The following is a 21,611-nucleotide window of genomic DNA, read 5'->3' on the forward strand; positions in this document are numbered from 1 at the left end:
ACCCTTTACAAGCTAAATTTATCACAGGGAACCCTATAAAATGAAAGTGAAAGAGCAATTCCGCAACCACCCTTACCCAAGACAGATAGAGAGATATTATTTGTTGTTAATGAATGGCAAATTCATTGCTGTCTCATCCCCATGAATGAAATATGTGGGGATGCAGAGAGAGGGCTCCGGGCTGCACAGAGGACATTTTGCAATCAGCTCACGGCACCTATTTAAACTGCCTGGAAGCTTGGTTACGCTGATGCTCTAATGCCCAGACGCAGGCGTGCCTGCCTCAAAATCCTCTGCTAACCTGGGGCTCAGCAGCTTCCTGGCCCCTCCGGACTTGATTGCCTCAATCAGCAGGATTTTCCTTCACAGAGCCTGGGGGTAGAGCGAGATGATTTCTGCAGCTTCCTTAATGAAGCCAAGACATCTCAGCCTAAGTGATATCTTCCTCTGTATAATTAAGTGTTTGGCAGAGGCTAACTATCTGGGGTAAGTACCCCAGCTACACAGTGCCTGCAGTACCAGGGGTACTGTGGTAGGAAGCACTGCAATGCTGCTGTCCCCAAGTGGGTACATCCCCACCAGCCTCTGGCCTTTCTTCTCCTTGCTCCTCTCCCCAGCAGGATCTCTCAAACCCCAGCAAAGCCCAGCCCAGCCTTCAATGCTGCCCTGAAGAGCTCAGGTGTGATGATCAGGCCGAGAGGCTGTGGATGGCCCAAACCCCACCGGGCCTAGTCATAGGCCTTAGCTCCGCTCAGCACAAGGCCAACAGCCTCTGTCCTCCGAGCGTGCCCTGGCTGTGCTGTTTTCCTGTGGCCTTAATGACAGCGAGGCCTTGTGTTGTGAATGCAGATAAACCCCCAGGCCAGGCAGAAGGACTTTTGCTCAGATCCACCTGAAGCCTCCAAGGGCTTTGGGGCTGGGGGAGCACCCAGATATCTCTCAACCTGAGCTAAAGCCCTGCCACCGATTCTCACCAAAGGCACATCCTTCCCTGCTCCTGGAGCCCTTGGAGCACTCAGACCCATCGTGTTACACCACAGCTTGCCCTGCACAAGGCCAGGCATCCCTGATCAGCTCCAGTGAGACACCAGAGAGCAGTCAATCCTGCCTCCCTTCATACCAACATCCCTGCCTCCGCAGCACCCGGCCTTTCCCCAAGAACTGCTGTGCTTGGCCATGAACCACAGCCCAGGGCAGACTGATACGTGCTTCTCTACACACAGGGGGAGTAAGTTTAAATAATCTGCTTTCAAGTCAAGATCCACCAATCTTGCAGTCTCCACTTCCCATCTTGTGTGTGCCCTTTCTGTGTGCCCTTCTACCTCTTTGGTCACAAACTTAAACTGATGTGCTCTAAAGTACAAGATCTCTTCTCTTTGTCTGCTCTAGCCCTGGCCAATGCAAAGGTGAGCTGTTCTTCACAGGGCTAATTTCTACACAAAGCAGCGGGGGCAGGATGCACTCTCAAAGGGTAAGTGTTTTAGGACTGTTCCAATGGGCATTTTAGGAAGCCTCAAAGCACAGCTGGAAAGGTCCAGCTCCCTGCTTTACTACTGATTCACTGCAGGAGCATGGATAAATAAATCATTTCACCTCTTTCTGCCCCCATATAAAAAGAACTGATGATGCCTTTCCTTTGACAAGCACCATGAGATCTCAGGGTAAAACACACTCAGAGTTTTATTAATTCTTCTTTGGGGATCTTGTTATTAGGGCCATCCGTGTGGTCATGCACCTTTGAAGTAAATATCAGCAGGAAATAGAAAAAGAGAGCTCCCTACCATCCAGGGATCAGACAGTCCCATCGATTGCAAACATACAGCCTCATTTAAATGAGTGGGTGCTGTGCACACACAGCAGCTGGGATGTTCTGCTCCCAGCACAGCTCAGCTGTATGTCCTGAACAACCTCTTGGACTCACGTCCAATCAAAGTGACAGTGTGGGAAAAAATCCTTCTTTCTACATTTGCAGTTCTGCCATCATCAAAAGGCATAGCATGACCTTCCTGCCAGCAGACACTGGCTAAGCAGTGTGTTTTCCTTGAGGGTCTCATATATCGTCCTCTTCCGAAACATGGCCGCGGCAGGTAACTGTTTGTTAGGCTGTGTGCTGTGCACCTACTGGAAGATTGTACAAATACAGCATCTTCGTGTCCTTGAAGAGCCTATAAATAAATAGGCTCTTACCTTGACTGCAGGCTGCAGCGTTAGTCAACACTCAAGCAGTTCATTTGTAAATTTGTACACAATAGAATCCAAGACACTTGAAAAAGCAGCAGAATGTACCTTTTTTGTGTGCGAGTGGATTTAGTGCTTGAGCAAACTGCCAGACTAATAGGCGAGGAGACCGAGGGTTCATATTTATCCACAGCGACACAGCTCAGGCAGCCGTGGTGTTCATGCTCCCTCCTTTCCCATCCCAACAATACCTCCAGAGCCTCACAGGGGGATGGAGGGACCTGGGCAGCCCCCTCCACTCAGAAGCTGGTTATATTGCAACATGACTATGTTCACCCCTGGGACACAATTCTTCACTGGGCCTTGCAACCTGAGGAATGGCAGGACCAGGTCTCCTCCCACCCCGTGTCCCCTTCCTACCTCCCTTCTTCAGCTTGGCTTCTGAACGGAAAAGCTTACTGTCTGTCTTGTCAGTTCTTGGTACTCAGCAGACCTGAAAAGCAGGTCCAAGGCAGTGCATGGGAGCTGGATGTCAAAACGCAACATTTCTCTGCTGATTGCTTGCTTTTTATGCATCGTGGTTATAATCTTTTTTTTTTTTTCCTAGCTCTTATTAGCCTTATAGTTGAATGACAATTTAATCTTCATCAACTGTCTTCACTCTACCATTTCAATAATTTATATAATCTATGGTCTTGCCACTTTGAGTTATTTAATTTTATAAAGGATTTTGGAAAGATGTTTGTCCGGCGTGACGTACCTTGTTATCCTGCAATGTATTGCTCTGCTGCGATTTCTGGCAGTCTTGTTGTACAGGAAGGCAAGGGACAAACAAAGAAAGGCCTTTCCCTTGTCATCCATGTGAAGCAAGCCCAGACGGATTGGTCTTGTGTAGTGAACTATCGTCTCTCGACTCAGCTTCACTGTGTGGGATCCTGTGTTATTGCTGAGGACCAAGGACAGGCTCTGCGCAGATGCCTCTGAAGGAAGAATTAAAAACCATCACACGCTTAGTGAGGCTAAATGAGTATTCAAATTGGCTAATAAAAAAGTAATGAGGAATGCCTGCAGCCCTGAGCCACCTAAAGAAAATCAACAAATGCCAGCTACAATGCAAACACTTTCCACGGTAGGCAGTGGGGATTTCAAAACAAGGCAGGGGAGGGCTTGTGGGGACTACAGAGGGAAACGACAGCAGCTGCTGGAGGAAGCACAGGGGAAAATCATGAGGGAAATTTTCATTGAAGGCAAAGACACAGCCGCTCTAGGGAGCTCCCAGACAAAACAGGGCACACAGCCAGACTGCTGCCCCATCCTCCCCGGGGCAGCTCCAGGAGGAAAACCTCACCTGGGTATTGTACAGTCTCCTTGAGAATTGAGCAACATCCTGCCAAGGACGTCTTCAGGTTGGGGTTCAGGTTCTTGCACGTCACCCCCAGGCTGCTGGGGGGATGCTGTGCCACTGTGCATGGTTTCACGAAGCATAGGGACATGCTCCCACTGCATCACTGTGATCCCATAGCATGGCACAGTTCAGGATGCTTCTGCTGGGGCTCACCTTCCCTAGAAATTGGGGGATTCAGCCCACACGAGGCTCCCTTCCAGGGAACGACTCTCCCCACATCTCAGACTTCATCTCTGGTGCTACCTATCTCCTTCCATAGGTGGTGAGAGCTTCAATTCCGCATTGGATGGTGAAATAAATAAAGCTGGTGAAATGTGTGTTACTCCAGGGAAAACACCACTGTGCGCAGCGCTGGAATAGTCTGCTGAGCCTCCACCTCCCTCGGCCATCCCAGTGGGATGAAGGAGAGGAGGAGGCAATGGCAGATAGGTGTCTCTCAGGAGTGCGTGAAGAGAACTATATTAGTGATTGTGAAACGCTGAGGTACCCCAGGGACCATATAAGTATCTATGACAAGACAGAAAGAATAATTAGCTCGACAGCTGTGGGTACCGATCACGAGCATTTTTAACAGTATCCTGTCTCATGTTTTGGTCTATTACTACAGTCCAATGAGGTGTGATGCCATTTTTCTTGCTGATGGCTTCCCTTCCAGGAAGCATTGAGGTGCACATACCTTTCAGTAGGTATCTTGAGGGCCCATGGCACATTCCGTCCCTCATTTAAAACTCAAGGCACCTTTTAAAAAATGACAAGCCAAAGAACTTGAGCCTAACAGACCGGTGGGAATAAAGACTGACTCTGCGGGTGCCACAGTGTTAGAGTGTAAATGAGCTCAGAAGCAGGCCAAGCAAGCTTTAAAATGCATACTTAAGTGGGTAACGAGATTTCCTGGCCTTCCAGGCTCAAAATCTTTCCCTCAGCAGGTTCTCTTACGTTATTTATCTCTTCTGCACAAGAACAGTGGCTTAGCAGAGCGGCTGAACTTCAGAATGTGAAAGAACAAGGGTGAAAAAGTTGAAAAATGTGTCAGCTCCAGAGTCCCCAGAGATCAAACTGGAGTGAAAGTTGCCAGACTTGTGCTTGCATGTTCCCTACACACCTCTATAACACCCTCCAGAACAATAACCTCCTCCTCACCAGAAACTTCGAGAGCCGGTAAAGGAGAGACAAGCAACATTGACTTTTGTAACACAGACAGGAATGACAAAAATAAATAAATAAATAAATAAATAAAAAGGAGTATGAAATAAGAAAATCCTGGAGGAGAGCCAGGGAGCGTGTCTTCCAGAAATATATAATCTGTAATTGGACTAATTCTGATGTATTTGTGTCTCCAATTCTTTGTTTCCCTGTTGTCTGTATAACTCTTGATTGGAACATTCGATGTTGCTTTTGTGAGTTCCTAAATCCAATCCTCTCTGATGATGTACATGAATGTGCATCTGATGGATGTTTTCCAGCACCTTTTTGTTGCCTCAATTAAGGGATAATGAACAAGAATTGTTCCTATTTGTAAAACATCTCCTGCTATTTCCTGCTTCCCAATTGGTTGGACAATGTGTCTTAATTAAGCACAAAGCCTTGCAACATCATTCAGGGGAAAGAGACCAAGACTGGAAAGAGAGGAAGAAAAGGAGGAGAAAGGGAGAGGTGAGGGGATTTTGTACTTTTGGTGACTTCCCTGAGGACGCATATTTGATTTGTTGCAGTAATGGTCACACCTTGCAGTTTTCTCTGAGTCTGATTCTGGGGGAACGGATGAGGACATCGGAGCAATCTCCATTCAGATCCACAACTCGATAGAATACCAAAATCGATGCCTCAGGGAATAAGAAATGAGATGCGGAGCCTTTCGTTTTTAGTCACCAGACAAAATCCAGTCCATCTCTCAAGGTGCAAAGGGAAATAACCATCATCTGATGCCTGCTAGGTCCTGTGTAACATAAGCTTGCAGACAGCACATAAGAAAAGTAAATAAAATAAAATAAAATAAAATAAAATAGAAGGACATCACACTACGTGTTTCTCAACAGAGATACGCAGGAAAGATGAGGTCAAAAATTTTTACTAACCTCATCATTTCGGGTTGATATATACCTGGGTGGGGGTGAAGCTGTCTTCGCACTGCCTCTGCTGCTGTGTGAAAGGAGAGTGGGCATGTCATGCCATCTTTCACCAGCACACAGTTCATTTGATTATATGATTTTCAAGTCAAATCCATCCAGATCTGCAGAAAAGCATATACCATGAAATTTCGTGTTTTAGCCCAATTAAGAGCATTATGGAGTGCCATCTATTCTGCCTATGAAAAAGCAGCTTTGGCCTGATCTTTAGCCTCTAAGATCACCGTCACCCCATCAAACATGTTTCGTCCCCTCTGTTTAAACCCCAGGGTGGGTTTCTGCTCGGCTCGTGCTCCTCCGAGCCCAGGTCTATGAGCCCGGCTGCTCGCCCTGCCGCACGTGCAGTCTCCAGCGAAGGGCGAGGTATGACACTCGTGGGCAGGCTCGGGCTGTGTGCCGCCATCGGATCCCATTCCCAGCTCACACTTGCAGCCTCTGCCAAATTCTGTCATCCACAAAGGACGAGGGGCAACCGCAGGAAATCCTTACCCTGCCCGGGGAGCCTGGCCCCTGCTTTAAGTGGAGCCATATGTTTAATGCTTAACACACAATGCTGTCAGTGGAGGAAGGCGATAGGAGTTTTTGGAGCTGTGTTACACATGCAAATATCATCTGTGAAAGGCAGCTCTGTCTCCCTTAACACTGCTTGTAATCCTGATGTCATCCTCTTCACTCACACGGTGTTTATTTTGTCACTGTGCATCTCAGCACAAGACTAAAACCATGCGGGGCAGCAGTGCTGCGCAAGTGTCCCGAAGCCAAATCTTCATCCCCACAGAATACACGTGTTTAAATATAGAAACTGGGAGGCATGACAGAAAGATGAGGGAATTGCATCTGGTCTTTGTCATCTTCATGTAACTCTGTAGTGGCATCTGTGAGCTGAGAGCAGCTCCAGCTGAAATAACTGGCCAACCCTTCCTGTCTTCTGGGATATCCTGGGCAAACCCATGCCCCGAGCTGTGCTGTTTCTTTAGATTTGCTCCAAGGAAGCTGGGAGCTAAACTTGGATCTGTGCAGCAAAAATATTTCTTTAGCTCTAGTGTACCTAATCCATCTGTAGCCGAGAATGAGGAGGCACTGGGAGAGGTTAAACTCCATGACTTGGATAAACTCCATGACGTGGATAAAAGAAGGCGCGTTAACCTATCTGGATCCTGACACATTTTTTGGTACACAAAATAGCGAGCAGGAGCATAAACATCTCCCATTACTTTGCCTCAAAGCCACGATCTGCAAGTACCTTGCCAGATAAGAAAGAGCAGCTGAATTTCCATGGTCCCCTCAAACCCCAGCTTCTCTGAAGCTGCCAGTGAAAGGATGGGCCACTTTGTTCTCTGTTGATACCATGTAAAATGTGCTTAGGTGCTCTAGAGATGGAGGCTCCTGTAACAAGGAGATAAGCTCGAGGTACTGGCAGTTCTGGTGATAGGGACAGGGTTGTTTGAGTGCTGGACACAATACTGAGGCTCTCAGGAAGACATCAAATGGGCTGATAAGGATATTCCCCATCCATGTGGAGCTGAGACCCAGTGGCCAGACCTTTATCTTTCCCCCAGATGGGCTCCCCACTCTCCTCTCTCACCAAAAAAAAAAAAAAAAAAAAAAAAAAACAACTTGTGCTTAGAATAAGGAAAATGAAAGGAGCCAAACATACCTAGGGTGCTGCTTCCTTAGGAGGGGCCATGCCAGCTCTGCGCTCTTTCCCCTTATTCCCCCCTTTCCTTCTTAACACCCCATCTTCTCCTGGCTCTTCCTCTCCTGTCCCTGTTCTCCTGCCTGTGCCTTGCCTCAGGAGTCAGCAAAGCCAGCGACTTCCTACGCAGGAGCACAGCTGCTCTGTGCACAGGAGGTGCCATAGGGTTCTTCCTTTTTTCCCACTGTAACTTAAAAAAAAATCTGCTAGCCACTCAATAATTAATGCTTCTGAGCACTGATTCAGCATGTCAGGAAGAGAATTTTGCACTCTTATTGTAGTCTTTTGTAATTGAATCTTATGCTGTTATATTAGTGTGGCCCCAGGTGAGTATGCAATAGCTGAGGGGGGAAAAAAAGGTAAGATAAAGGAATTACAATAGAGCCAAGCTAATGTGAGAACAAGGCAATGTCTTCTGTGCCTCAAGGTGTTAAGTTAATCTCTGATAAGTTATTAACTTATTAATGGGCTGAGAAGGGATGAACTACTTTTCATCCAAAGTCCCAAGTGCTCCTCATCTGCTTCCACATACTTCTCCTTGTCAACCAATTCTCCTTCAGCGCTGCTCTCCGCTGCTCTGCCTTCCTTCCTCCGTGTATCCTATTTCAGCCGAAATGAACTCCGCTCAGAAGAGCTCCTCCATGGAGCCATCAGATCGTGCTCAAAGCCTGGGACATGGGGACTGCAGAAAAGATTCAGGGGCAGAAATCGAGAGGATGAAAGCTACAGAAGGCATTACAGAAGTTTCTAATTAATCTTTCCTTCTTTTGTTGACTGATCACTGATGTGGAAAAGCAAAGCGAAAGGCAAGAGGTCCTCACATTGAACAAAGGGACTCAGAGTCACATGCACGCATCCCAGCTCTATGTCAGCACTGTGTTCACGGGGAATATTTCCACACTTGAAGACTGATGTATGATTCATTATCTGGGACCGTGACATTTGCCAGCACTCCTTATGAGGTCTTCTGAACAGTTCTCACTGATTCCAGTTTCTCCAAAAAAAAAAATACTGAGCAGAAATTTAAAGCTGATGAAATGCAACAAAATTCTAAAAAGTCCAGGGAGAAGCTTCTGCTGAGGAAGGAGGGCCAGGAGTCAACTTTTTGGGCAAGTGGGGTTCATAGCTGTGTCAGCTGCTTATATGCTTGTTGTTGCAGGGGATCTCTTGGGAATTAAGGTCTGGTCCCAGCTCACCCTCAGGGGATTCACATCAGGGTCAGCACATCAACACAGCAGGCTTCTGACATCATGACTGGACCAGAACCTCCCTGCAACACCCTGCCAGAGCATGACATTTTTTCTGCAGTGTTAAAAGCAATCTGTGCTTTCAATCTTCCCTTCCAACTCAGACTCCGGTGCTGAGGTTGCAGGAAGCAGATAAAAAGGATAAAGTGCATTATAATCCGCAGAAGATGATGAACCTTATAATTCTTCCATGCACAAAAACAGTGACCTTTCAGCTGGCAAAAGGCACTGGCCATCACGTGCCTTAGCACAAGGCAGGAGGGGGATGGAAAGCAACCATCAGCCAACTTTGGAAAAACACCCAAGGGATCTTCATTGAATCAGCTGAGGCTTCAGCCCAATTCTCTCCGTTTGCTCAGAGACAGGTTGGCATCTCTGTCTGTGCTGCTGCTGCTGCACAGGGTAGAAAGCTCACTGGAGCATGAAAGAGATTGTGATAAAGATACACTGACTGCCATCCTCCTTCCACTGGAAACAGGCTCAGCTTTCATATCCAGATGACATCTCAAACACCAGCACCAGAAAAGGGGGAGGGAGGGAGCTGCTCTTTCTTTGCCCTTTCTGTTTTTGATATTGTGATTATTATTTGCAATTATTTATCATTAGGGTGGCTTCTCAGGTATATAAACAGAAGCAGAAGTAGTCCCATTTCCCTCCCCTGCTTCAGTGCATAAACCTCTTTCATGCTGCACCCAAGCTGGTTGAATTGTTCGTGAGATAAAAGCCTTTGTAGAAGATTCCCCTGCATTCCCATTTTGTGAGCTATTCCCATGCCAGTTCTGCTTTCCAGCAATATCAGCTGTGCATATAAATTCTCAGGCTCATCTGGATGAATCCTCTTCTGCCAGACGGCTGTTTGAAAGCACTCCCTGAGACCACGTGCCGTTTTCTCTGTGGAGGCTGGCTGGCACCGATGGTCCCTGGGATGCTGCTGCCCTGCCAGGACGCAATGCGCTTGTCGCTGTGATGGGGAAGGGGTAAAACACCTTAGGCCAGTTCATATGCAGGCTTTTCTAGACTTTGCCAGGTGACAGCCATTTCAAGATGGTCTTCCTGTCAGCTTAAGTTCATAATTCATGCCAGCTGCATAGGAGGGTACCATAGGGTACCATTACCAAAATAATTTCTGTGTCACAAAGCAGTTACACTCAGAAAAGCAAAACTGGGTCTTACAGGCATCCAGCCAGCAAGAAGAAATGACCCACAGAAAACCAGGTCAAAATCTGCACTCTGTCCCAGATTCCTTATGAAACCTTTGGTGTGTTGCTTCACTGATCCTCATTTCTTCTCCTTCCACCACAGTACCTGTGCCGATAAAACAGCACTGCCCCATCTCACAACGGTGCTGTGAGGATAAACACCCAGTGACCAGGTCCTTGCATTCTCCAGCAGAAAAGACCACCAAACACTTCTGAGAAACAATTTTACTCCACCAAGGCATTACGAGCATTGCCAGGGATGGAGAAAAGCGAGACCTGATCGTTGGTATCCTGCCCCACCGAGTGACTTTGGGAAAGAGCAAGGGAGACATTGCACATCCTACCAACCCTGATCCAAATCATCATTCTCATTCATGTTTATGAAGTGTCAAGATCTGCAAGCATTTTTACAAAGGCGCAGTGCTTGGCCAAATACACAAGAATCAAAAGGAAATGATCAAAACCTCATGACTCTGACCACAGCATAAACACAGAGAAGCAATCCCAAACCACAGCCAATGCCTCACTGTCAGATGGAGAAAATCATCCAAGCAGACTCCCAAGTGGTAAACTCCAGTGACAAACGGAGGCCGGCCTCCTCATGGACATGGGAACACAGGGGTCCTGTGTGCTCTCCACATGAAACTGTAAATCATCCGTAGCTCTATAATGGCTTCAGAACAAATAATGCTTCCCTATGAACATGAGCAAGGATCTGAGGCCTCCTTTTAATGCAGGAGTGAGCGTGAAGTAGTTGGTGCTCTGTTACCCCACAGGGTCACACCGACTCCGTGTGAAGAGCCTTAATGCATGTGGAATAGAAAGCTGAACACTGATTTACTGCCTTCCTCTGCTCAAAGCCAGTCTGTCCAGGAGGGCCTAACTGACCACCACTGGACTACACCAAAATAAATCCAGCCTAAGCTTGCATCTACAAGGAAATTTGGTCACACATCTTTTGGGTTGGAGCATGCTCCCATCTGCCTGGTTCCACCGAGCAGACCAACTCCTGAAGGTGCTAACCTGCTACGAGGTATGGAGCCCGGCACACAAGAGCAGTTCAAGCAAATTCAGGTGTGGTTTCCCCTGCTTATCAATACTTGTTGCTAGGCAGGGGAAATGTCACTTACACCTTCCATGCCCCTCTGCCTTGGATGGTATACAAAACAGAGAGGATACCTAACATGCAACTGCATGCTCTCCCCTGAAGATAGCAATGGAAGTCACTGTGCTTGTATTACTTCCTATGTCCCTAAACCTGCATTTACAGAGCCTTTTTTGTCCCCAGAATTATTGCCCTCTGATGCAGCATTATCCCATGTTGACTTGTTGTCATATTCATGACAGCATTACAGTCCCTGGGGAAAAAGGGCTCCTGGCAGTACTGCTTTGAGAGACCCTTTATTATATTGACGCCAACAGAGATTGCCTCTTTGATAAATGAGCATGTACCTATGAATAAATACAGGAGTACATTTTATATGTATTGTATATCTGCAGTGACAGAGTAGAGGTTTGTGCGGGCTTGTGCTTTTAATATGCATGGAGGACACAAGGCAATAGTAACTGGCAACTGTAGGTTGCCGTGTATATATTCCAATGACAAGTGGAGGATCCCGAACAGCCATCTAGACAAGATGTTCCCATTGCATTTGTTCTTTGCAGTAACTGGGATATACCCATCCTGCAGTCTGACTGGGTAAGATGCTGTTTAGATGCATCAGGACCTCTCTATCAACGTGAATTTGTTATCTCAGTTCTGCTGGCCTGCTTTCTGGTCTCTCCTGATGCAAGAAAGCTAAAGAAGGTGAAGGTTTCTATGTATTCCCAGACTAACACAAAGAAATTGCCTGCATTAAAATTATTGTCCTCTTGGGATATCCTCCTGAAGGAGCCGTGTAAGCGTGGGTTTGTTGCTGGGGTGCTTTGGTGCAGCACACCAGTGGCTGTGAAGAAACGGGTCCAAAATGGTTCAAGGAACAGTGCCCGACTCCACAATCTATTTTGGTTGCCTAAGGCTCCAGAGGAAAGGCACTACTTTTTCTACAACCCCAGGTCTGAGAGCTCCCACCAACCCACACCTGAGGGAGGTAGCTGTATGCTACCCTGCATGGAGAGCAGAGCAGGAAACCGCCGCGCAGAAAGCATCCCTTACAAGAAGCCAGAGCAGGCAGAGAACACCATTTCACTGAAGTGGAAAAAATCCTTCCCTCAGTGCTTAACTGGGAGGTGTCAGGGAGTCAGCCCCAGACAGACTCCATCCTCTAACCTGACTCTGCAAGAGGAGAATTGGGAGGGAAGGGAGAGAGCACCCTAGCCATGCTTGTATCTCCCCAAAACAAGCTCATAGTCCCCAGAGGAGGGAATAGCAACCTGCCCCTTGCCTGGCACCTCCCTGCCTGACACCTTGCCTCTGCCTGGGAGCAAAGCAAACTCATTTCCCAGCTCCTTCTGACCCTGCCTGAATGCCTTCTTGTTATATTCTCTGAAAAGTTTAAAAGTTGTCTTTGAATACCATAACAGCAAGGTGATGGTTACCAAGGGAACAGGCTGGGAGAAGGTCAGGCTTTTCTGGGTATTTTTTCATGCTTTACTTTGGCTGAAAGTTTTTCCAGAGCAATTAGGCCAATGTCTTTCCATCCTGGATAAGCAAAGCCTTCACCCACTTGGAAGAGGACTGATATGAGCGGATGGACGCTCAGATTTCCCACACCTGCACACCACCTTCTGGGGCAGTTACCCTCAAAATCGCCTGTGATGAGAGAATACCATGGTACCATCAGCAGCTGTGCTTTCAATCCAGGGACAAAACTAGGAGACCCCTGCGGTGATGAGTTTAAAACTGAATTTGCTTGGAGGCCGCGGTGGAGGTACAGAGTAAAAATATCCCCAGAGCATAAAATAGAAAACTGAGCCAGCAACTTGCCTGAAGTAAATCAGCACAGCCTGTTACATTGCCATGGAGCTTTGTTGCTTTCACCAAGGGAAAATTCAGCTCTCCAGGAAAGACAGTAAAGCTGAGGTATAAACATAAACTCTCACATACCGGGGCATCGTGCGGCCACAAAGTGACAGGGTGTGGAACAATTTCTGCTGCCACAGGAGGCCCCAGACATGGAGTTAAAACTGAGGTAGCTAAAGCAGGGCAGAGTCTGATGCTGCCTTTCATGTGCTAATTGCTTATCACGGTTATTTCCTGGCCCCAGAGGACAGTGGACCTCTGCTCTTCTAGGAAGGTGGTTATCCAATGACTGGGTTCATTTTTGAGCTGTTTTTCAAGCTTTTGGTTTTGACTGCTGGAGAAGATGGGCTGTCTAAGTGGGTGAAGTTTGGGTACAGCAGCACGTGGTAATGTATTGCACTACTGCTACCAGTGATATCTTTGGTTTGTAGTGTCTTTGTTATCCCAGCGGGCTGCCTGAGTTAAGCAGGATATAGGAACCAGGGAATGGCCATTTTAAGTTCCTCGTGTATGTTAAATGCCAGCTGCTGCCAGCCTTTCTCCTCTAAGAGCCCTGCCAGACTACTTAACCCTCAGCACATCGGTTTGGATCTCTGTCAAACTCCTTCACTAGGAAAACCACTTTTGCTAATGAAAATCTATAGCTTTGCTGGCTCTAATTGTGAGTCATGCTAGTGGGGGTCTCAGGAGACCCTTTTTCTGTGTAGCAGAGCCACTTGACGTTAGTCAACATTAGTTGCCCTTCCAGTCCCTGGTAGGGTCAGGCAAAAAAGCTCCCCCTCCTGCAAGCAAAGAGCTGGCACTACTGAACATCCAAACGTCAAGGCAGGTCAGCCAAGGTGTAATGGTCTCACATGGCATCACCATGAGCTGCAGGGCTTTGTACCGGTGGCCAAACAGACCACTGCTGGGAACAAAACTCTTCCCGGCTCTAAAAGCAGCAAACGCAAATCAAAACTCTTACCTCCAGCTCGGCCTTCACAAAAGAAAGCCCAGCATTAGCTGGGCTGATCCGTCAATGACATATGGTTTTGAAAGAACAGGTTTTGATTTGCAGACAAATATATGTTCCCAGCACCGAGGCGCATTGTGGCTTGTGCTGAAATGGATGTTTTAGTGCTGAATTGCTGGGACTGGAGGCTTTTATCTCCTCTTTCTCAAGCAAAAAGTCAGTGCAAGTAGCCTTCATAATTTGTCCGTGCACAGCCCTCATGCCAACACGTGCGTGTGCAGGGGGCATGTGAGCAGGGGGAGACTGCAGATGCAGGCGGCCCTGAGCACAGCCCTCACCAGCACACATTCATCAGCTGTTGGACAGGCACTCTTTCAGCTGATTTACTGATATTTAATATTTAAACACCAGGTGATCCTTCAGCCCTGGTGAGTAGGTGTTCAATGACAACAGAGAGGAACCATTTCCTGGCAGCCCACCCAGCCTCCTCCATCACTCGATGCCAGTGCAGAGCCCTCTCCTCTGCTCATTCCCCAAGCTCGCTGGGGGGCATGTCACACGCAGCTCAGCTCCTCCAGCCCTCACCACCCTTCCCAACCACGTCAGAGACCTCTCAGCATCAGGACCCAGCAAAGAGAAATGCTACCTAAGGAAGCAGTTGGTCTCCCTGCATTCACCGTGGGAGGAGGTTAATTTGAAATAAATAATAAAATAAAATAAAATAAAATAAAATAAAATAAAATAAAATAAAATAAAATAAAATAAAATAAAATAAAATAAAATAAAATAAAACAAAACAAAACAAAACAAAATAAAATAAAATAAAATAAAAAATAAACAGTAATGACAAAGTTTTGTTCCCCTCCCACCACCCTGTGGGATGAGCAACCTGCCCACTGCTGATGTCTATATCTTTCTCAGTGTCATCTTTTGCATTTAGCCTCATCCTAACATTGCTCTTCAGTCCATCTTAACATTGCCCTTTCTTAGCAAGCAGGGACACTGCCCGGCATCTAACAAACTGTATCCCTGCTTTCATTGCCTTTGAAATAGTAATTCTCTGTCCTGACACATTTGGCTGGTGCACAGGGGACCTTGTCAGCTTAAAAATCACTGCCACACTTCTGGGACTCTGAATCCAGCAGCACCTGAGATGACTGAAACAGGAAGAGTTTTTGAAAACCAATTTGCTCTCCGCTCTTTCTACCTCTTTGTTTGCATTTTCAATTTCTCTCAGCTTGGGGGATGAGGCTCAGCGTTAGTCTCACGTTTATCAGTGCTTGGCTCTCAGATTGTCACTCTCCAGCCTCGTCTGCAGGCCCTGCAGGTGGCACTTCCCTCCTCCTAAAGAAATAGCACCCCCACAATTTTTCTTCCAACTCCTGTCCAAAAAATAAATTGTGCGGGAATGTTTCTGATGGTGTCAGGCTTTGTAATAGTTCATTCATTTCAACCCTAAATTTGGGACTGAATTTGAGCTGGCAGTAGCTATTTAATATACAGGACCTGTCTTATTACATCTCCGTCTAATGCATATTTGGGAGCTTTCCCTGAAAGCTCTTGTATAAAGGAGTATTATGACATCAGGAAGTCTAAAAGTACCTGAACTGCAGATGTGATAAATTCAGCAGGATGATACGTGCCTGGAATTTGTACTTGCCTTTTTCCATTGGCAAATGGCCGCCTGGGCTCTGTCCCCTGGGATAGCTGTAGAGAACAGCCAGTTTGATGAGCCTAACCAGCCATTGGATGTCACTTTGGCTCCACACTAATTCAAGGGAAACAGCATTTATCTGGCAGCCAGGCAGCCAGCTCTTCGGCAGCTGAGAGTTTAATTATCAAAGGTTCAGGCGAATCTTGCTCTTGCTATCTCTGACCAGCTGCCGCAGAAAAAAAGACCTTCTGGCCCCATCCAGAAGTTTGCGAAGCTCTTGCAAGTTGCCTTTTGCTGTTAAAATTACTCCCAACCCATTTGCCCTTTCCTGTGAAAGCTCTGGGCTGGATGCCACTAGGAAAAGGAAAAAGGGAAAACAATACACTGGGGAAGGGCTCTTGGCGAATGGGGCTGAGCAGGTGGAAGAAGGGAATGGGAGCACTGGGCAGACTCCAGCTGGTGCTTTGTTCCAGCTTGGGAGTTCCCACTGGTAGATGGACACAGGCATGGCTTCCTCCGCAAGCAGCAGGCCATTCACTCACAGTCTTGCTCTGAAATGATGGAGCAGAGCCACTTGCATTCAGTCCAGGCTAGCCCTGGTTCCACTGCTGGACCTCAGCACCAGCTGTCTCAACACAAAAAGCAGGGGTTATGTCTTCCCACCCTGCCCCACTTCCAGGGCTTGGGGACTCCTGGATTCCTCTCCCAGCTTCACCATCAACCCCAATCAGCCTGAAAACAAAAGCTGTTGGTATTCTCCCAGGTTCTGCTCTGTATCCAGATGTATGGTGTGAGCTAGACACTCCTCCAGACCAGAATGAGGTGTGATTTCCTATAGATCCTTTGTGCTTTCATGGCAGGGATGTCCCTGCCCTTTCAGTCCTGCAGCGGCTGGTTAATAATGGGGCCACTTAAGTGCCTATCAAGAGAGTTTGTAACTAATGTGCTAGTGATGCACCTGCTTTTCCTTATTCTCAGGCTCTCTGCAGACACAATCAGACACAATCGGCCATTCTCAAGGCACATTTATCTTTTGAATATGAAGGCAAGAGACTCAATTATCTTTTTCAAAGGTAAGCTAAGATTCTGGCAAGCAAATTAGTTATCTCTCCATTCTTCCTCAAAATGCCATCAGGAACCATCATAAGCAAATACTATCAATCACTATCTGTTTTGCCTAGTTCGCCTGAGCTATCAGCAAGGATCTATGCAGGGAAATATGTTCTCTCCACTCCTCACCCAAGAAAAGGCTTTCCAAAGCTTGGGGGTGATTTCATTGGTACGACCCCAGGCCAATGTAGCTGGGTGGCTCAGAGCATGTGTGAACCTAAAGAAAGAGGATGGAGAAGGAACCCACAAACTGCTGTACCTGGTTGGGAACACAGGGCCCTCCCTGCCCCTTTCCCACCAACTCAAGCAAGTTTGGAAGCCACCCAGCCAACAGCTCCAGATAAAAAGGAGGCATACCTTAGAAAATTGAAGAAAGTTCCTTGTAGAAATTTGATCTTGGGCTCCCCCTCATAGTCCAGAGGCACTGTCACTGAGGCCAGGTTGCCTTGAGTGTCTCGCTTTTCCAACCTGCATGAACAAAAGTGTTTATTTAACACCATCTCTCCAGGGTTTCCTCAGCTCCCTAATCTCCAGACCTGACAGTTTACTTACAGCATCACCAACTGCAAACTGATTAGTCCAGTCCCCCTTCTCTTCTCCCCCATGGTTATCACTTTTATTAACAGCAAGGGAGTGATAATGGGGAAAGATGATCAAAGTGGCTGGTATTAACGCTGGGGATTAACGGTATTTATATTCCTGATCAGTGCACTCTCAGTGTAGAGAGGAAACTGCCACAAATCAGCCTTTTCCGGCTGAGAGTTGCTGCAGTGCCACTACCTAAATAGCTGCTGGCTAATGAGTCCTTTGCGGCTGGCTCAGGGAACAACTTGCTCACTCAGCTACTTCTCTTGCAGCCTAATGCACTCAGGTTTGCGTCCACAACAGCACTCAGGCACCGGGTCTTGGGTTTCCAACTGCTCTTGAAGGCAAGGTCCACTGCTGAAGTCAAACCTGGTGGTGCAGAACAAGCAACAGAACTGCTGTTGTGGCCATTTCGAGCTGGGATTTTATCATGCTATCACAGGGGAAAATGAACAATGTACATCCCGTGCTGGGATTTCGTGGAAAGTACAACCACAACAGAGGGTGAGGGAATAAGAAAAAACTCCATGCCAGGATTTACACATAGAACAGGAGACTGAAGTCCTCTGCAGCCATCCAGAGAGAATAGATGTGTTTAATAAAGCCATGTGCTGCTGTATATTGATTTCACTCAGATTCCAGAAGCAGCTCGGTGGCAGGCATGGATGCAGGGAGAGGAAGCAGGACCTTGTTCAGCCTTGGTTGTTGGCCACAACACAGCAAACCGAGGTACAGAGGCTTCTTCTGGCAGGGGCTGGTGACCAGGGCAGTGGGCAGAGCAAATGGAGAGTACTGGGAACAGGGAGACAGGTAAGAAGCACCTTTGGGGATGCAGAATTTCATTTCACTTTGAAAAGTGAAGATATGAGGAAGCTGTCCACTTCTTTTCTGCCTCCCCTAAGCAGTCTTTAAGGTGTTACTTGGCCATCACCCTCAGAAAGCCAGCCCACTGGTAGGCCCCACTGTAACACCCCCTCCCAGAGAGCTGTGCGTGGATGCTCAGAGGTCACCTGAGGAACCAAGACAATTCCTTTTGAAACCATCCAGTCCATGCAAGTTGGTCACACTTCAATACCGAGCCAAAGAAGTTCATCCAAAGCCAAAGTATTTGAAGAAATAAATACTTTACAAGGCATGAAAAGATGTCTTGCCCACCAGCTCTGAGCAGCTCTTGGTATCCAGAAATGTTCAACCTGGGTTTGATTTGCAAGTTTGAACACTACCGTCTGAGCCATAAGAAGCTTCCTTAAGAGAACTGTCTATCTGGATACTCGCTGAGACCCCATCTTCTTAATTATTACTATTAACAAATAAGGGATCTTAGACAATACCCTGTTTGTTTGCAAGTAATTTAGGGTCATTACTCCCTTCATGACCAGTTAGATTTCTTCGACTGTCTACACAACTATTTCTTCTCCCCTAGCCCCTTGTGGTTCATCACTCTGTTCCTCCTCTGTGCAGTGTAATAATGTTGAAAGGGTTTATTTGTGTAATCTTAATAGGTTGCTGTGGAGATTATCATTATGTCACAAGTATTGGCCAGGGAGTTTTGGCTGAAGAATGAGTTACAAAGGGGCCATGGAGGTGAGCCCTGCTGTTTTAGTGCACACTCCCATCCTCCCACCCACACCACGGACCATCTGCATTCACACACTTGCACAACCCCACCTGCAGATGTTGATCCCACATATGTAAACACAAGCTGACTTGTGCTGCCGTAATCTCAGAGCAGACATTTTATCCACAAAGCAGGGCAGTGACAACTGAGAGGAGAAGAGGGTTTTTACCCATAGGAGGTAAAAGCCAAAAAAAAGAAACACAGTTGTGAACCACAGGAAAAGGCTAGAGCCAGTTGGGGTAAGGTAGAGGACAACATTAATGCTCCTAAGCCTCTTTTCCACCCATTCTTTAGCCTCTCCATCCCCTCTCTACACACACAGTAAAAATCCTCTTTACTTGCAGAACTCTGCAGGGCTTGCAAAGCCCTGGGTGAACCATGGGGACTAATCAATCCTACACACAACCCATTTACTGATAACTCACTCGTCAAAACTGCTGTAGATTACCCATCCGTCGCAGGATGTAACACCACTCAACCAAGATGATCTTTTCAGAATCAAACCTTTTGTCCCCCAGGCTACTTCTAAGTTCACGACGGCCAGTACAGCCTGTCATGACTCCTTATACACGCTCCACCTTCAGCATGTATTTGTCAGCAGGTCGTGGTCTGCTCATATCTGGTGTATAACGAGAAGGAGCAAGCAAGAAATGAAGGCAAGTGTTTTCTCTGTGTGCCTGCGTCCATCCGAGGACAACAAAACCATTTAACAAGCTGCCCTCCTAGCCAGATCCAACTGAAGGTGATGCAGAAGAGCTGATTGGCACTAGTGGGCTCTGGATAAATGGAGCTCTTTGCCTTGGGATCACGAGCTCAGAGGAAGGTCAGTTCAGTGTTGACCACCATTCGTTAGCCTCTGGCAGCAGCTCAACAACTCCTGTGAAATAAGGAGCCGGTCTTGGCTCGGGGCCCGGTGGAACGAGTGGCTGTGTCACTGCAGTTGCTGTCCTCGCTGGACTCCTGGCTGGCTCCACAGGGGAACAACAAAGCAGTTTGGAGCCCACCCTCGTGGCTCAGCACCTCTCTGGGAGATCCGCCTGGAGTAACTAACACGGGAGGAGGTTCTGCTGTGCCTCGGTGTCACTGGGAGCAGGAACAACTCCCATTCTGGTGTGGGTAGGTGAAGACCAGGCAACACCAGGAAAAACTTAAAGTAACCAAAAGATCAAACTAAAATAGGAGGGGGTCAAAAGAAAAGGCCAAAAGAAAAACAAACCAAAATGACTACAGCACAGCTTAATAGTGAGGACAAGAGGTGGGGGGGGCACGTGGTGAGGTTACAGTCTCATACGGAGACCCCTCTCCGACACATGACTGTTGCATACCTTTGACATTGATAGGGGAAGGAGATAAGCCTTTTAGCACCCTCCTAACTCCCTTTGCCCCATGCCCAAAGCAGGACTGTGGGGTCTGCAGCAGTAGAGCTGTAGTGCTCCTGCATTGCTGTGCCTGCATGAGACCCCGGGGAGGGAGGAAAGCACAACCGACATGAAATGTCCAGGTGGCCTGGGGGCCTCAAATTAAGCATTATTGTAGTAAATGCAATAAACCAGGTCACTATCACCTGCGTGAAATTCACTTATTGTTTTAAATCATCATTATCACAGTCATAATTAAAATCAAGCAACAGCTTAAAGAAACTAATGAATATTTTTATATGTGAACTTATCACAGGAAGGGAGAAAAAAACCTGTAAAGTGAAAATGTGCCTGTATTGCTAATAAATATTATTGGAGGGACTCCCAGCTTTTCACATTACCACAGTGTGATATGACAGCCTATAATGGATTACTCAACTGCCCGAAGCCATTGTAGGAATAAATCCCTTTTAATATTCATGTGCGGTCTTTGAGAAAATAGATGTAAGCAGTTAATACTTTTCTATAGACAAAACAATGCCGTTTATCAAAACAAAATGTGTGCTTGAAAACAAAACTCACAAAGCTCCTGGACTCATTCTTTTTCTGCAAATCAGAAAAAAAATAAGACCCCCGAAAAAAGACAGTTTGGGGCAAGGCGGTGCACAAAAAGATGAGGAGGGGCAGGATATTAGCAAGGGTGGGTAGAAAGGGGGAAATGGCATAAGTAAAGGTAATAAGTAGTTTGTGAATCTGTACTAGTAGGCAGGGCACCAGCGTCGTGCAGGAAGGTGTTGGGTGGCAGCGGGCTGCTGGCTGCCCTGTAGAGAACTCTTGGCACCAAAGGGAGAATATGGGCGACGTATGGGAATGAGGTGCAGTGCTCTGTGATGCGGGGTGATTCTCGGGCTTAGCAGTGTTTATTGGAGGGTAGAGGATACAGTGAAAGATGTGAACGGGAAGCCCTGTGTGGGGCCAGCTGAGGGCTCTCCTCCCCAGCCCTCTGCTCCGTGTCCCTGCTTTTTCTTTGGCTGCTGATCTATAAAACCTGCCGGGTTTTTATCTTTGGTTTGTTTGGGGTTTTCTTTCCCTTTACACAGCAGAACAAGGGAAGCAGCAGTGTGGACAAGTCTCTGTGCATTTTTTCATGGTAGGGAGTGAGGGAAAAGGAGGTTAACCCTTCCTGCCCCAGCTCTTTGCAGGCAGTTGATGCTTGGGGGGAGAACCGGAAAACAAAACCCTCTCGGGGACTGGAAGGAATGGCTTCAGCCTCTCAGAGGTGAGAGGGCAAAAATGAGAGATTTCATCTCACAAAAGTAGATACAGCTAAAATGTGAACCCAGCTTTCATTCGGCAACCATGATCTCTGTCTATAAATGGCTGTAGATGTATCTGAAGCTGTGAGGGAGAGAGATGCAGAAACGCCTCAGTTCCCCTCCTGCTGTGAGATCTAGGCAGCAAAGACAAGCTTAAATTGAAGCATCAAGAATAAATAAGGCCCCCCTGGGACTCGTGCTGCTT

The 21,611-nt window shown here is 47.2% G+C and overlaps 1 protein-coding gene and 1 long non-coding RNA gene across 43 annotated transcripts in view; one reads left to right on the top strand and one right to left on the bottom strand.

Moving 5' to 3' along the window:
- LOC308200347 (uncharacterized protein) overlaps positions 1-4,901 on the top strand; it is a 70,999-nt gene extending 66,098 nt beyond the window's left edge. For 9 of the 42 annotated variants that reach the window (XR_013955548.1, XR_013955512.1, XR_013955517.1 and 6 more), the window contains one exon: positions 3,843-4,901. Coding sequence is in view for 6 of the 42 variants with exons in the window: in XM_080605962.1 (XP_080462088.1) it covers positions 3,843-3,881 (39 nt within the window). In the remaining 36 variants the exon portion in view is untranslated. The other 33 variants (XR_013955530.1, XR_013955531.1, XR_013955532.1 and 30 more) reach the window with 16 other exon arrangements.
- Positions 3,029-21,611, bottom strand: part of LOC308200348 — a 61,785-nt gene continuing 43,202 nt past the window's right edge. Inside the window, exons 7-9 of the long non-coding RNA XR_013955551.1 lie at positions 17,082-19,351; positions 16,887-16,997; positions 3,029-3,158 (exon numbers count right to left, since the gene is read on the bottom strand). This is a non-coding gene — a long non-coding RNA (uncharacterized lncRNA). The remainder of the gene's footprint in view (positions 3,159-16,886; positions 16,998-17,081; positions 19,352-21,611) is intronic.

This window comes from Anser brachyrhynchus (genome assembly GCF_964034855.1).
Source record: "Anser brachyrhynchus genome assembly, chromosome: 10".
NCBI classification, from domain to species: domain Eukaryota; kingdom Metazoa; phylum Chordata; class Aves; order Anseriformes; family Anatidae; genus Anser; species Anser brachyrhynchus.